Consider the following 17,575-nt stretch of genomic DNA (forward strand, 5'->3'; position numbering starts at 1 on the left):
TTTAGGTACTTGTATATGTGCGCTAATACACTCTGTATTTATATGATAATATGTAGCCTTGTTGGTGCTGCATATATTTGTTTGTAGTGTTTTATAATAATATTTTAATATAAAAACTAGTTACATGTCTAATGTTTTTTAAAATGTTGGTTTGTTTTATTGTAGAAACAGAATAAGATTATTTCAACTTTCAAAGTTACGCTGTAAAAGATGGAGGCCCAGATAAGACATAACCACTAAAAAATCAGATATTTTGGAGCTTCTTAAGAACTTCTCAATTCTAAGAGCATTCCCATCAGCTCCTATATATTATATAATATATAGAAAAATATTGTTTTTCTCTTATTTAGGTCTACATCAGCTCCTGTATGTTATTCTCCGTCGTCTTTAAAATATGTAGTAGAGATTAACATCATCCTTTATATTTACTAGTCTACTGTTCAATCTATATATGACAATTCCCTCTTTACTTTGTTCATTCCCTCCCAAAACACCCACCCGCTCATGTATCTTCCCTCCCAAAAGAAGTTGAAAAGTTTCCTGTAATCACAAAGCAATAACAACAGATTTTGAAAGATGCCTTCAATCTTGGTTCTCAAAATAGCTTTTACCAATCTCAGTTGTTTTTATCAGTCTGCTTCCAACTCGTAGGTTTGTGTCGATAGCTTCTACTGGTACGTTTCATCTTCTTTTTATTTTTGCATGTTCATCGAGATTCATATGCTAGTTTCTCTCCAATATGTATTGTGTTAGCATATTTGTGAACGATTTTGTAACATTGAGATGTAGATGAATGCCTATTATTTGTGTTTATTTTTTCTGCCAGCCAAGTGTTTGATAAAAGTCCTCAATGAGTTTATGTTTAATTCACCTTAAAGAAACAGAATCCATGGTTGTGGTTGCTTAGTGATAATTATATATATATTGGTAAGCATTAATATTTTGTGGCTTGTTAGTGAATAGTTGTGTGTTAACACATCATTTCATGTTATTTTGATTACCATGGTTGTGTTTAATTTACCTTGATGATGAAGACGCCATTGGGGACCGTCTTGTTGTGCTTGATGTTTCTGTTTTTTTAATGAGACTGACGATTTAGGGATGGTAATGGGTCGGATTTGGGTCGGGTTTAAGTAATTCCAGCCCATGCCCGATTATAAAACCTTTTTCCAAACCCGACCCAAAACCCGTCGGGTTTTCATTGGGTAATTACCCGTCGGGTATCGGGCAAACCCACGGGTTTCGCGGGTATACAATGAGCTGAATATTTGATGCAATACTAGACCATTGTGCACTCTGTTCATAAGTTCTCCTCGGTTCACCATATTGATGTACTTTTCTACACAAGTAGGATAATTATTATTCTCATTTTAATATATATGGTCTCAGTTCATTTTAATGCAAATATATATATATTGAAGAAACTTACTGTTAGATTGTATGTTTAGAAACAACCTACAAGTTATACGAAATGTTTTGGAATACATATGATTATTGTCATAAGATACTTTTGGTTGTTCATTTGCTATACCGGATGCTAATATAATTATGTTCTTTAAAACCATTTTATATGTTAAGTATAGTTTTCATCTTTTGGCAGTCAGTGGCATTGTAAAACCCCTTTCCCCATATGGATTCATAGAGTATGGATTCACAAAGTATGGATTCACAAAACATGTCTACACAAGAGCAATGTATGTACTTAAGCAACCTTTTAGCGAAGATCATCAACTCGTTCCCACTTATGGTGGACAAAGCGAAACCTCACTGGAAACCTATAAGAAAATTTCAAGGGGTGCGAACTTTAGCACTAAAGAAGACACTCTACTTGTCTCCGCATGGCTAAATTGTAGCCTTGATTCTGTTCAATGAACAGATCAAAAGCACTCCCAATTTTGGGAAAAGATCTTTAACTACTTTCAACAACATAGAGATACAGCAACTGAGCGGACACTGAAGTCTTTAAACTTACGATGGTCAGCTATTCAAAAAGCCACAAATAAATTTTGTTCGGCACTAGGTCAAGTTAAAAGATTAAATCAAAGTGGCATAATCATTTTCTTTCTTATACCTTTATTATTATGATGTTAAATAAAATTGCATTTATTATACTTTTCTAACATCTATATTGTTTGTTTAAATGCAACATTGACAAGGCAAAGATTATGTACCATAAACTAGGAGATGGCAACTTCCAATTTGAGCATTGTTGGCACCTATTAAAGAATGAACCTAAGTGGATTTTGCATGCCACAAAGGAACCTACAAAGAAAAGGAGGATCAACCCAACCCCGACCCCAACTCAATGCCCCTTTCCTATAGATGATGCACCTGTAAATCTCAAGGCAGAGAATGCAATTGAGAGCGATGATATCGATTTGGACCGACCAATAGGTAGGAAAGCTGAAAAAAGAAAACGAAAGGCTCAAGGTATGCAATCCGAGGAAATCATCCAACTTAGAAAGATGAAGTATAATCTTTTTGAGAAGTGTCGTGCTCAAGATAAGGAGCTTTATCTCCTTAAAGCTGAGAAGATGAAGTTTGAAAAGGAGAGATAAGAAGAACAACTAAGGTTGGAGGCTGAGAAAATAGAGCTTGCCAAGATGGAATTTAATCAACGAATTATGGTGATGGATTTGAGTGCAATGTCAGATATGCAACGCCAATATTTTGATGAGCTTCAAAGTGGAAATCATGAGGAAACGCAATCATACTTGAGATAATTACTTCGAGAAGCTCCCATGTTTTTGTTGGTTACATGGTAACATACCGGTTGTTATTTTGGCGTGTGTTCTAAAACTCATGGAAACTACTACTTTTTGGAAGCATATATACCGATCGTATACAGGTCGGCTTAGTTTGGCTTTACAAACCTTTTGTTTATTATATATGATTTTTGGTATGATTAATGTGTTCTAACATGCTCAAGGAACGCGTTTCGCCATTATTGTAAGACTAGCTCCTGAACTAATTTGTTTTAATATTTGTCATGAACTCTTGTTTTAATATTTGTCATGAACTCTATTTCTAACCTTTTGCTTTAATAATTGTGCATGTAATGCATTTAAGTAGATTTTTATGCATAATGCTACATGATGTCATATAGCTTGATGCCACATCTAACAGTAAGCTATTTTGGCATATTGCATTTTTTATGGATTTTAACAGTAAGCTATTTGGGCATACTGCATTTGTTATGGATTTTAATTTATGGCTAACAAGTATAATAGTAGTTTTGTTATCATTTCTACTATACTTAATTAGTGATTAGCTAACTTTCAAACCACGCCTAAGTTCAGATGACGAAGAGCATTTTGATAAGTTGAAAGGATGCCAAGGTTTGTCTGCGGATGTATATTTGTTTTGCATATCAGATGTATAAACATTAATTAGATGCTAAACTTTGTGAAAATTTATTAAACTCAATATTTGATAACAAAAATTATAATAAGACAAAGTAAATAGTAGTTAAAGATTGTTATAGGAAGAAAGAGAAAAAAATACTAATTTAATAAAATAGAGTTAGAAATAGAGAATGAGATGTGAAAGGATAAACAAATTGTAGATCAAATTATATAGTAAGGTAATTTTTCTTTAAATTATAGAGTTGAAGATGAAGGAGCTGATGTGAATGCTCTAAATGATTGTTTTGTTGATGAAGGAGCATGCAGATAATGATAAACTATATTGAACCTAGTGTTTTTATTAATTGATATATAACCGATTATGTGATTTGAATAAAAATTAACTCTTAAGTTTTTATTGTTTAATATCATTGGTTTAATGATTTTGCAAAACCGTGTCTATTCAATGACGATATAAGTTTTTTATCACGATTTTATCAAAAACATTTTAATAAGCACATACGTCCTAAGGCTAAAACCTACATTGTAGTAATAATATACACAACAATTTGTTTCTACTTGCACTCCATGAAATACAATCGATTCTGCGTTTTTTTTATTCAATTTTGTCTGGAAGTTGAAATAATACAATAATTAATTATTAAGAATTAAAAGAATGTAAAGAATAGTATCTAACTTTTGATGAATATTATTAGGCAAAAACGTCTTTTTTCTTCAACAATAATATTCCACTGGATATTATTAGTAATAGTGATCCTTGAATATTAGATTATGAAAAGAGTTCGGTGAATTATTAATCTGAGTTTTTTGAATTGATATAAATTAAACAAATAAAATAATTTGAAACCTCCTCCTATATTTAATAGTTATCAAGATAAAACATTTGGAATATTACCAGTATACCCTTTTACATAATTTAAAGATAAAATAAAAAGAAAAATTTTGATTGGTTGATATGACTTCTCGCAATAAAAATACTTCTGAAACGAACCTAATCATATATATACTAGTTTTTATCCCCCGTATTACGGGGGTTGTTTTATATTGTTTGTTCTAATATTTATTTATTTATTGAATTTATACTTTTCTATTGTATGAAAGTTAATTATAAACTTATGGTTGATGATAAATTGTTTCACAAACAAATGAGATGTAATAACCCGGTTTAAAAGCTATATGGTTTTGATGAGACCCAAGACCCGTTTATTTTTTTTACTATAAAATTGGTTTTTAATTATAAATAATATTTATGAAAGTTAATAATATACTTATGGTTTGATGAGACCCAAGACCCGTTTATTATTTTACTATAAAATTGGTTTTTTAATTTAAATAATATATATATATATATATATATATATATATCTTTTTTAAAATAAATAAGATATTAATTTTTAATATATCATATATTATAGGATTTTTACATCAATAATTTGGTGAGAATAATTTTTAATTTAAGGAGATGTTATAACCCGTTTAAGGAATATCTGGGTTTGGTAATACCCAACCCATGAATTCGGGTCAAATACATGAAAAGCCTCCATTTAAAAATCAAGCAAATCTGGTGACTACAAAAAAATTGGAAGCGACCACATCGCCACACATAGGATTTTTATATTTTCGTTTATATATATTATAGATTTGACACATGAATCATTAAGAGACATTTTTACTGTCGTTACAAGGAATAAATTTTAAAAATTAATGGCACATGAATTATTAACTCTTTTAATAATGAATTTAAACACTACAAGGAATATGTTTGAGCTGTAATTTCCATTGTACACTTAAGATTTTACATCAAATTCATCTCTAATTTCCACCATATTTAGATAAATTCTGTTATGATTGCAAAATATGTAAAATGTACATTCTCAAGGATCAAATGTTGGAACTTGGTGCACCGGGGTCGAAATCGGCTGGTTTATGACCCTATTAACGACCCCACGATAAGGATCCTCCTCTCGTTTCTTAATCAAAAACGCCATACTCTTTTCGACTTCAGATTTGATTTCCATATACAGCTCTTTTGCATTTTGTCTATCTTTTAACATATTTTCCCTCCCTTCGGTTCTTATGGGCTTCCCAAACAAATAATAAAACCGGCCTGGTACCTTTGGCAGCAGGCCAGGAAAGTAAAAGTCCTGGTTAGCAACTTCTCCGTCCATTTCAGTCCTGAACCAAAACATAAGTTTGACTTTAGAAGTCAAAGGGCTATCCTTTTGACTATGGAAATTGTTAGGCATGTGAACGAACCGAACGTTTAGTGAACTGTTTGGCAAAAAATTCTTTTATACAATAAACAAAAGAACATACACACGTATCATTCGTTCATTTATGTTCGTGAACGTTCATTTATGTTCGCTCATTTACGCTCGTTTGTGTTTGTTAGTTTAAGTGTGTTTTAAGTTCGATCATTTATATATTCATACAAAACTTTTAGACCCACTACAATTTTGTCTAGTTTTATTAATTTTCAGGCTCGAAAAATTGATGTTCACGTTAAATTTTATTTGGTCTTCATCTATGTTCAGTTGCGCTCGTTCGTTTGTGTTCGTTTATGTTCCTGAACCATTCGTTTATACTATTAAGACACGAACATAAAGGAGCACGAACACACTCATTTTTTAACAAACACAAACAAGAAAATTCCGTTCGTTTAACTGTTCATGCTCGATTGTTTGCTCTATTAAAGATAAACGAACGAACACGAATATGTCCTGTTCGTTTGGTATGTTCAAGGTTTAGAGAAAAAAGTTGACAATAAAGTTAAAACAATATAAAAAATGCTACATGTTTATGAAAGTGTCATCTTAAAGTAGTAACACGATCACGATCAATTTAGAAGTTTAGAAACAAAAGAGACTAAGGAGAAGAAATTCACCTTAGTCTAATACCCTGTTCATTTGTTTTCCTCAAGTAGTCATTTACCACAGGGATTTTCATTATATCATCATAATCAAGAACCAACTGAAAATTATCAAAGTAACCATCAAAACATAATGAGAAAGAAATGGGTTTTAAAAAGTGTTACAGAAATACAAACTATTATTTCGGAACCGATAACAACATGTTGAGAACCACTTTTATCCTCGTACTTTTATTATATGAATGACCAGAATAGAATGCATGTGCATTTCAATATGCTTGAGATTTACCTAAAAAAATATGGCATGATAGAATTTTGTCAAAATGAATATATACACATGCACTGTGTTACACTTTCTTTGATAAAACTGAGAGCAGATAAAATCAAAGAAAAAGTGGGAAAGAAAAATAAAGCATTTTTCTTCAACTTTATTGAAGCATAATATTGATTCTGAAATGAGTGTACCCTTAATGTGTGTGTGTGTGTGTGTTAGGGCTTGATTACCTCAGCGACGTCATCTTCTCCAATAGCACCGAAGGGTACTATAGTAGCACCAAATTTTGCTGCCATTCTTACAAATTCTGGTTGATCAGGCCAAAACAATTTGTATTCTTCACCCTGGTAAGTGCATGAGCAAAAGCTAGTCATAAAACTGAATATATGTAGTTGCACAGACACAAAAATTACATCATAAACCATATAATCAACGAATTTAACAAGCTGCTTTACTCCAAGAAAACTAATAAATCTTTTGCTTATCCATGCAGCAACCTTTGCACTGTTATACCAATGTAGGAAATCAACTTTACACTCAGTCACTCACCATTTAAACTTACCATGTCTTAATATGGTGAGCATATTGTTGCATTAAATGGTAATTAAAGGTAAATATGTTGGCGTAATGATGAGTAGATGGCGTAATGATGTTTGCACCAAATGGCAACAATTTGCTAGTTTGGTAAGGAATCGTAGGTATGTTCTGTTGGCATAATTAATTCAAAACAGGAAAGGGACAACCAGAAAACTCACTGTTGATCAAATAGTGACCAACTCTTTTTTTTATTAATTAAGAAACTGATGCATTACAATGAAACCAGTTGACGCCTACAATATCAATTAAAAAGCAAACATAAATGTACTCAATTACCCCTAGACCTTATTCAAAATTTCCAGACAGGAAATATAAACCAACTTCAATTTTGAACCGTGATAAACAAACATGATTAGAGCCATCATATTACACTAAATAGTAAAAAGAAAAGGTTAATTCAATTGCAATAAACCTTTGATTTTTCATTTGTTTGTACTCCCTCCAATCCAAATCAAGATTCTAAGTGTCTCTAGGGTTGTACACGCATGATGTATAGAAAATAATGTTACACGGAGACACATTCTAAACATGATAATTATATAACTAATCTAACAGTAAATGATCTATACCAGTATACAAGAAAGATAAAGTTGAGATCTTGAAAGTTTGACTGAATGTCAATAAGAAAGACAAACTGAAAGCTGCATCTAGTATATGTAATAATTTTAACCCGTTTGCTTACAAACAGGTCCATAATGGTCATGTTTAATCTCAAACAAGGAATGTCCCCACGCACTTTGTGCGGGGAACTCCACCACGGACTCGAATATCAAAACACGAATACAAACCATATCATGGCGGCTTTCACTCTAACGTAGAACCAACGCATCAAGGAAATGGAAAGAAAGAAACTGCAAGCTCAAAAAATAAAATAATAATAATAATAAAACCACGAACTCGAATATCAAAATGTGAATACAAAAGCATATCATGACCGCTATCACTCCGACGTAGAACCCAAGGCATCAAGGAAGTGGAAGGAAAGAAACTGCAAAGTCAAAATAAAAAAATAGGAAAAAAAATCCTCGGCCACGTGGCAGGATGAGATTGGGCCTTAATTTGTTACTGTAGCTAACACTTACTCTCTAATATATAGATATAACGGGTCAACCTGGTAAGCTAATAAGATAACAAACATATGAACCAAATGGGTTAAAACTTGCTCTATATGTACTTGTAAATCATAAATCACACAACCTACTAGACCACTTTATTCAAAAAATATATATATTATCATCATATATTATAATTATTTGCAGAAAATATTTAAAATTAAGGTAAAAAGTGTTTTGGGTAAACAAACCTTACCTTGCGGTGAAGAGCCTCACGTGCACCGCCTGGATAAAGTAGGGCAAAAGACTTAGATGAAAATAACTTGAAGAAGTTGCTTGGTGTGACGGGTAAGGCACCAAATACTTTCATAATATCAAAATATGAAAATTCTTGAAGCCCACTATTCGAATTTATTGTTCCATTATTAGAATTCATTGTGAACAGTGCGGGGTGCGCTATGCCACGAACTACGACGTTTTTCTCTCTTAAAAATTCTAAAATTAGTGGCGCGAGTTCTAATCCCAAGAGCATGTGATAACCGACTAATAATACGGGACCTTCATCCGGAACACCAGCAAGGCCTCTCACTATTTTACCATCTTCCAAAGTAGAAAACATCACTGGACTTGTAGCAAACTGGAACCACCTGAATTTCAGCATTAATATTAGTATGCTCAATCTTTTTATATGAAAAATATATGAAAAGGGAGCCTGATTCTCTCTTGTTTCTGTTTCGGATAACATATTTTATACTCACGAATGCCTCAAACTTCAAAATGGTTTTCATTTACAGTGACCTTGTAGCCTAAATCGAAAAGTTTAAAATGCCAAGATTTTACAGCTTTTTATGAAAGTTAAGAGTTACATGTTACCCAAAACAGAAATCAGACCAAAGCTCGTGACCTTTTTATGCGATTCTGTATATAAATAGACGGGATCATGAAAAAACTAAAAAGATACGAATGTGCAGTCTGTAAGAACTTATGATTTTAAAAAACTGGTAAGTGTATTGTCTTTTTCTGTTTGCTACCAATGCAGAAACTCAGAATTCTATACACGCAAGATAATTTAAATATCGTATGATGTCGCACTTTAAAATAGAATAGGATATTACCCATTTCCTTGAAGCCCACTTCTATATTCTGACATGCTAGGAGGCAGGTAGTCCTTTACAAAATCATGTTTCCATGTTCGTCTATACTTTGAAGTGCCTTTAATTATCGTTAACAAATTAATACCATCTTCCTGAAAGAACACAAAAAAACATTTTATTAATTGCATGTGTGCTCCAAAACACAGGATGATTAGATAAGAAAAAAAATAAAATAAATAATGAGGAACAACAAACGGGTACCAGTAAAAGAGTGTGACCGTTATCCTTAAAGAAACAAACTCTGCAGTTTTGCAAGTTTCTTGAAAGCCTCAGAGCTTCATCTCTACTAGGAAGCATGTTATCCCTGCCACTAAAATGTAAACACATAATTTAAAATAGAGTTAATTACATAAATAGTCCCTGTGGTTTGGCAAAAATTACCAGGTTTGGGAACTAACTTTAAAAAGAAACTGTTAGCGTAGCTGATAGTGCATATTGCTTATATTTATTTTATGATCTGTATTTACTAAATACAGATCATAAAATATATATAAACAATTTGCACAATAAGCTACGCTAATAGCAACAAGTTTAGTATTTGTGGTTTACATGTTTGAGGTCTAGCACTAACTTTTGTTAAAAATTTTGTGAAGCTTTAAAAAATGAATGTTATCCTTTTAGCGAATTACATGACTAATAAAGCATATAGTGGACGTGTAACTAACCTTGCAAGCAGAAGCACTTCAGCTTTAACAGCATGGAGACGAGAATTAGTGTATGCAGCAGCAGATTTAAGTAACTTTAACTTCCAACTAAGTGTTGCTTTTGGAATAATATCAGACAATCCCTGATATTAAAAAACACAATCAAATCTTAATGAGCTTCAAGTTAACAAAGTATAGATAACATACATGGCATTTAAGACATGTGTGTGAACAAGAGTGGCTTAAAACTCTAATTTATGCAAGAAATTCTTACTGAAAGGCGAGGAAGCAAAGAAACAAGGTTGTCAGATAGTTTCTCAAGATTTGGGATATATGAGTATTCATCATCTACCGATGCCATTTTTATAGGATCACCTGATAGGATGACAAAAGAAGATAATCCTAATCATTAAACTTGTAGTTGCATTGAAAATTAACCGGTGAGAATGGCTTAAAATTGCTAAATTGCATGTAAAACAAGAACTTTTCAATTACAGTATTACACTACAAGTAGGATGCTTAGAAAACTAAATCACTCATACATAAACGCGTAAATACACATCTACATACATCCACATGTACATAACCAAAAGCACCAACAATTAAAAATCAACTTGTAGATGATTTTGAAAGAATTAATGAACTAAAGGAAAAATTAGTTTTACTTTTAAGAGGATAAACTCCTCTTCACATATATCATCAACTTGAAGTAGTAAAATTTAAAGTTGGTTAACTTGATTTCAGGGATAAATAAACTAAATTCCAACCTTAATTAGATATGTAAACAGTTTCAATACATTATGTATGTTGGTTCTAAATAAAATTTAATTCTGTGGATAAATAAACTAATTTCTAACTTCAACTAGATATGGGTTACCACTTACCTGACTTATCAAGAAAAAGAGGTATCACAACAGATATTCATAAGTAGGCCAGTAAATAAGCCGAACATTACGTGAACTGTTCAACGAATTGAACATGAACACATGTGTTTATGTTCAAAGTTTGTCCATTTATGTTTGTGTAAGTTTGTTCATTTACATATTCACTTAAAATTCTTAGGATAATTACAATTTAGTCTAGTTTTATGATTCTCATCACAATGTTGTCTAGTTTTAATAAACATTTAGTCCCAACAGATTTTTTTTCTTGTTTATTTTTATTTGGTGTTCGCTGAGTTATGTAACTTATGTTCTTTCATCTATGTTCAGTTATGTTCGTTCTTTCACGTTCGTGAACCGTTCGTTTATACTGTTAGCGAACACAAACACACTCATTTTCTTAACGAACAAACACAAACAAGATAACCACGTTCGGTTGTTTAAAGTTAAGCATATGAACATGAACATTCTCCATATGTGTTTACTCGGTTCATTTACAGGCTTATTTGTAAGAAATAAGGTTGGACATGATTACATTTGACCAGTCAAACATGTACTGGTTATAGTGTAGTTAAAATTGTCAAATTTAGCATTTTATATAGACAGATGATATACCCATTACAAAGCTAAGAAGATAAGGTATTGTCCCGGTAAGTGTATCAGGTATGCCCTCCAAGACAGGAAGTATAGGCTTCAATGGTGTCCTGTCAAATGAAGTTGCTGAAATGGATAATTAAAACATGTTGTTACTATAAACACTTATCAAGCAAGTTCAACAAAATAACTTGTGTTTTAAGTAACCTGGATTTGACAGTATAACTACTAGATCGATCCCAGGATTGCGTGCAGCAACTGCAAGAGCCAAACATCCTCCAAGAGAATCTCCAACCAGATATATTGGCCTACTTGGATATAGAGCGTGCTCAAACCGCAAAGTTTCCTCCACAAATGCCACCAAATCTTCACATACAAAGTAAGAATATAATTTAAGTATAATAACAAAATGAGCCTGAGAAAATAGTGAAACTACAGATATAAAAAAGAAAATATAAGAGACCTATAAATGGTGTTCGATCATAAACGGGGATGTGCATGCATCGAACTTCAAAAACCCTGCAATTAAAATAGTTATTAAATACGTATAGCTAGTACATTGACTAATAAGAAATGAGTTGACTCACTTTCTAAGAGACTTCTGGTGCAAAATGAGGCCCAATCCAAGCCCATCCATCCCTAAACAAAACCATCAAATTTAAATAAGTCAGAGATTTGTCTTATAATGTGTGTAAGTATGTAAAATTCTACATTGCAGAACGAAATCAAAAATTCTTATAGAACTAATTTGTAAGTGACAAAGAACAAGACATCATCAATCATCACATAGTATCACACAAAGCCAATAAACATCATAACATATTATGTTATAACAGATTTACAACAAAAACATACTATTGTGTATTATTAAACAACTATTTATAGGAGTACAATGAGAATAATTACAATAAAAACCAAATCAAATCATATCTTCTAACTATGGTTAGAAATTATAATATAACAATATACTCTATTAGGATATCATACTCTATGAATATGTAATGTAAACAAATATCAAACAAAACAACCTGGCAAAAACAGAAGAATCGGTGAATCTGGTAACGGACCATCATTCCCATCCAAAACAACGGTGGCAGTTTCACAACTGAAGCTAACATGACTGAAACAATCACAAAATGCTGAAAGGAAGGCATGTGAATCATGAAAGCCTAATAATAATAATAATAATAATAATAATAATTGAAGTTACGAATGTGATTTTGTTTGAATTGAAATGGGAAATAGGAAGCGTGTGGGGCCTACGAATGCTAAAAATAACGAACTAACATTCAAAAGTTATTAATAGCACAGAAAGTGGTAGGGATGTAAATAGAATGGTGTGATTGATTTGTACAGCCGATTGAAGTGTTGATGTGGAGGATTTGTGGCCATTAGTTTGCTTTTGGATGTTTGTTTGATGTTCGCAATTGCGCCACCAAATGAGAAGCCAGCCGGTGTACCAAATAATATTATTTTATTATTATGATGAGGCTGCCTGGAATGGACGTGACGTGCATTGGCCCACCGGAAGTGTGGAAAGCAACTCCCAATCCGTCATTAGCACGGCGCGGTTGAAGCGCTAATCTACTGATGAGTATTATAACTCAAAATAAAAATTAAAAACGAAAAAAAAAAGTAAAAAACACTAAAATATTTCCTCCGTTTTTTTCGTTCAAAAAAGACCAAAAAGACACAATATCGAGAAAAAACTCACAATGACAAAAATAATCAAAAAACACAATGAAAAATAAAAATATATAAAACATATTGCAAAATATAATACAATATATAGAAAAAAATAAACACAATCAATTACGAAAATAAAAAAAAAACATAACGATGTTTTTCCTTAATATTGTGATTTTTTTAAACAAGAAAGACGAGGGGGGTTTTAGTTTTTTACTTTTCTCATTTTTGTCTCTATATATAGAATAATGTGAACATATTATTCTAAGCTCATAACGTGTTACGCCCCAACCTAAGTTGGAAATGTTGAGGCGTGAGTTGATTGCCCATAGCTCTCAATGTATTATCATGCAATATTAAAATGATAATATCTATTACTTCAATTCAAATAATTCAACAATTTCAAATAGCTAAAGTACATAATTCCATAATTAAACAAGTGAAACAAAAATCAAAGTTTAATTATTGTATCTTCTTCTCTAGCATGCAACCCTAAGTTTCTTCAAACAAATCTTGATAATCATAACATACGGTGACCTGCATATGTTTTAAAAATACAATAATTTTGTCAACACTAGGTTGAGTGAGTAAAACACCAGATGAGTGTATATATAATAAGTGTAGAAAAATGTGCGAACTGTATCAAGTGAGATAAGCAATTTAACCGAATAAGCAAGTAAATAAGTTGTTGGTAAGCTCGATGCAAGATAAGCTAGGCGATGGCTACTACGACGGTATAACCAAATAAGCAAGTAAATAAGTTGTCGATAAGCTCGATGTCATATGAACTGGGCGATGGCTACTACGACGGTATAAGCAATTTAACCAAATAAGCATATAAGCATATAATGTCACACCCCAACCTACTACAGTACATGCTGGAGCGCGACAATATTGTAGCATAGCTCATAAGACACTAAAATGATTACACGTATCAATATCTAAATTATTCATTTATATATCAAGTTTCAAAAGCACAAACATTGTTTCAAAAGAAATACCGTTACAAATAAATATTCAAAAATAAATAACTTAAAATAAATGTGCTTTTCATTCATCATAGTAACATAAGGTATCATCTAAACTTCAATACTTGATTCATCCAATAAAGCTACCTAAAATATTTTATGGTTTTGCAAGTTGGTCCTTGATCTATGTTGTTGGATGCAAAAATAAATTAAAGTTGGTTGAGGGTTGTTTGTATACAAGTCTCACAGTTATAATCAATTATATAAAAAATAAATAAATAAAAATATTAAACAAATACGGAATTTTATTGATAAAAAAACCCGAACCCGATCCGGGTAATGATTACAAATACGAAAGAAACGACATCATAGATTGTATGTGTGTGTTTATGATATAGAAGATTTTAATTTGTGTGTGAAAAGTGTGTGTGTGTGTATGTCGTGAATTATAGAGAGGGAGGGAGAGGAGTATAGTGGTGAGTAAGTATGTAGAGTGTATTGGTGGATTGATCAAGATACTTACAACTCAACATATCCTAGACGCAAGGAATCATTGGTTAGGGTGATTTGGTGGCTAAGGATTGGAAGGAAAAGAGGTGGGTGGTGATGTGGAGGGTGGGTCGGCCAGGGGGGGGGAGGTAGGAGGTGAAGAGTTGACTAATTACAACTTAATCTTAGTTAATCGTTTAACGTATTGCGAGATTTAGGTATTGTAAGTCCCGAATCTGGATCACTACAATTATGATATCAACAAACAAGTATTGGTGCGGAATACCAATACTTGGTGACTCAAGAACACAAGTAAGGGTGGCAAACCCAACCCAAATGGATTCTTTTGGGTCAAGGTGGATAAATTTTAAAAGTTAAATAGGTTAAGATGGATTATAAAAATTCTTCAAGTGGGTCAAGATGGGTTGGAAATATACAAGATAGTTTCATTTATAGGTTAGAATTGGTCAAAACAAAATATCCAAGTTATCCAAAATTTATCTTATTCAAAATACCCAAACTATCACGTGCGAAACAAAACTCATCCGAAACCCAAAAAATGATCAAAACGAAACAAAAACCCCGAACCGACTAGAACGAAACAAAAAACCAAAAACGAAACTGAACCGAAATAGCAAAACGACCAAAACGAAACAAAAAAGCGAAATGCAACCGAAAAGCTAACCAAAACTAAACAAAAACACCGAATCGACCAAACCGAAACAAAACTGAATCGAAATAGATAATGACCAAAACGAAACAAAAAAACCGATATGAAACCGAAAAGTTGACCAAAACGAAACAAAAAAAAGCGAAATGCAACTGAAAAGCTGACCAAAACAAAATGAAAACACTGAACCGACCAAAACGAAACAAAAAAACCGAAACGAAACTGAACCGAAATAGAAAAACGACCGAAACGAAAGAAAAAAAAATGAATTGAAACTGAAAAACTAACCAAAAGGAAACATAAAAAAACTAAATGCAATTTAAAAACCGAACCAAAACGAAACAAAAAAAAAACTGAAATGAAATAGAAAAACGACCAAAACGATACAAAAAAAACTGATATAACACCGAAAATCTGACCAAAAGGAAACAAAAAAAACAGATATGACACCGAAAATCTGACCAAAATGAAACAAAAAAAAAACGAAATGCAATCAAAAAGCTTACCAAAACGAAACAAAAAAATTGAAATGAAACTGAATCGAAATAGAAAACGACCAAAACGATACAAAAAAAACTGATATGACACCGAAAATCTGACCAAAACGAAACAAAAAAAGCGAAATGTAATCAAAAAGATTAACAAAACGAAACAAAGAAGCTGAAACGTAGCCGACCAAAATAAAACAAAATGAATCAAAACGAAATGAAACCGAAAAAACTGACTAAAACAAAACAACACTGAAACCGAAAAAACCGAGAAATCGAACCGAAATCATTGAAACCGAGCAGATGCCGACACCAACCGTAATGGAAAAAAAAACAAAACTGAACCGAAAAAAACCCCGAAAAACTCGAACTTGAACCGGTACAAAACGTTTTTTTAATGAACGAAGATGACGTGGGAAACATTTTAGTTATTTTACATTTTGCGTTTTTTATTTATATTTTGAGTTATTTTTTTTTTTAATAGCTTTTTTGAATATTTTTTTGAGTGGTTTTTAAAACCCTTTGTATGTCAACCTTCACTTGGGTCAAGATGGGTTAGCTTTACCCATCTTGACCCAAATACATCCTAACCCTCTATTTTAAAAATCCATCCTGACCTGTAACCATCCTGGCCCATATCCATCCTGACCCATCACCCAAATCCAACCCAACCCACTCACGTTGCCACCACTAAACACAAGTAAACACAAGAACGTAACACCGGGATTGCTTCAAAACACATGTATTATTAATATACGTCGGGTGCTTAAACACTATTACAACCTCGTCTTGTAAACACGTAGATGGCAAACATACAAGTGAATGACCAACCAAACCCTATACAATACATGCACTATATATAGGGAACCAAAAACCTAAGCCCATACGGACCAAAAGCCCATCGAGATCTCTTAAGAGATCTTGGCTTACATGTTAAACCCGTAACCCAAGCCCACTTAGTGTAGACTAAGTACAAATCATACAAAACTAGGCCCAACAATCTCCCCCTTGGTTTGTAGCTTTGTCTTCAGTCATGATCCATGCAGTCAACATCTGCATCCTTTAACGCACCTGCCCAAAACTTGCACTTGATAATGGATGCAACCATGCTTGTGTATTATTTGGCGGCCGTTTCAAAGATCGGTTCAGCAATAATCTGGAATGTGCTTAGAGTGTGAATGTCCTTCTCTCCAAACTTGAGCAGATCCCTTGGATCAACAAATCTATACTACCCTTTGCCCTTTTGTAGTTTGACAACAACGGTAGCAGTTGCACTGTCAGAGATCCAGAATCTCATATTGTCCAATGTACCATCTGGAATTGCGTCAGGTACAGGAATATGAGTAGCCTTCTTTGTTGCAGGCCACATAACGTTTACCATAGTTTTTCCTGTCTTCGGATCTATGACCCCCTTGGCTTCCTTCAGGAATGATTCGGCAGTTGTCACTGTTGGAAAACCTCAATCAACCTAACTTCTCAAGAAGTTACAGAAATTCGTATCCCGTTTATCATTCGATGGGTTGTGGAACGGGGAGTTTATCAAGTCACTGAGATCAACTCTAGTCCAAGAACCAAAGTCTTTCATCTTTTTGTAATACTATGTGGTTCCCGACTTCCTTTTTACCCACCACATATTTTTCTTAGCGTCAAAACCCCACGATACAATTCCGACCTATCACCATATTTATTCGAGAAGTTCTTCTGGAAGGTCATGATGAACCTCTCTGGATGGTCTGATGATTAAACATTCTGATTTGAATTTTTCATCACCATCAGCTTTCTCTGAACTCGATCTGACTTTTCCTTGGTGATTGGTGGTGCAGACATATATTGTTTCAAGGTCT

At 32.8% G+C, this 17,575-nt stretch overlaps 1 protein-coding gene across 1 annotated transcript; it reads right to left on the reverse strand.

Moving 5' to 3' along the window:
- Nucleotides 1-5,177: 5,177 nt before the first annotated feature.
- Nucleotides 5,178-17,112, reverse strand: LOC143583913 (phytyl ester synthase 1, chloroplastic-like). The gene is made up of 14 exons (XM_077066087.1): nt 16,964-17,112; nt 12,459-12,550; nt 12,018-12,069; nt 11,894-11,949; nt 11,638-11,796; nt 11,452-11,556; nt 10,230-10,330; nt 9,977-10,098; nt 9,513-9,621; nt 9,273-9,403; nt 8,414-8,804; nt 6,739-6,852; nt 6,250-6,335; nt 5,178-5,540 (listed from the first exon to the last, which is right to left on the reverse strand). Exons 1-14 carry the CDS (start codon nt 17,110-17,112, stop codon nt 5,240-5,242), a joined length of 1,968 nt encoding a protein of 655 aa, XP_076922202.1. The 3' UTR covers nt 5,178-5,239.
- Nucleotides 17,113-17,575: the final 463 nt, after the last annotated feature.

This window comes from Bidens hawaiensis, unplaced genomic scaffold (assembly GCF_021521415.1).
Source record: "Bidens hawaiensis isolate Kalapana, Puna unplaced genomic scaffold, B.hawaiensis_p1.1 tig00032722_1, whole genome shotgun sequence".
Taxonomy (NCBI): Eukaryota; Viridiplantae; Streptophyta; class Magnoliopsida; order Asterales; family Asteraceae; genus Bidens; species Bidens hawaiensis.

Bases quoted from the DNA above. Each gene is read 5' to 3' on its own strand.
- LOC143583913 (XM_077066087.1), bottom strand. From the start codon at position 17,112: ATGGTAAACGTTATGTGGCCTGCAACAAAGAAGGCTACTCATATTCCT. The intron at 11,797-11,893 runs GTCTCTTATATT...TTGTATGTGAAG, and splicing joins TGATCGAACACCATTTATAG to ATTTGGTGGCATTTGTGGAG. The intron at 10,099-10,229 runs GTAAGAATTTCT...TTTTAATATCAG, and splicing joins CTTTGCTTCCTCGCCTTTCA to GGATTGTCTGATATTATTCC.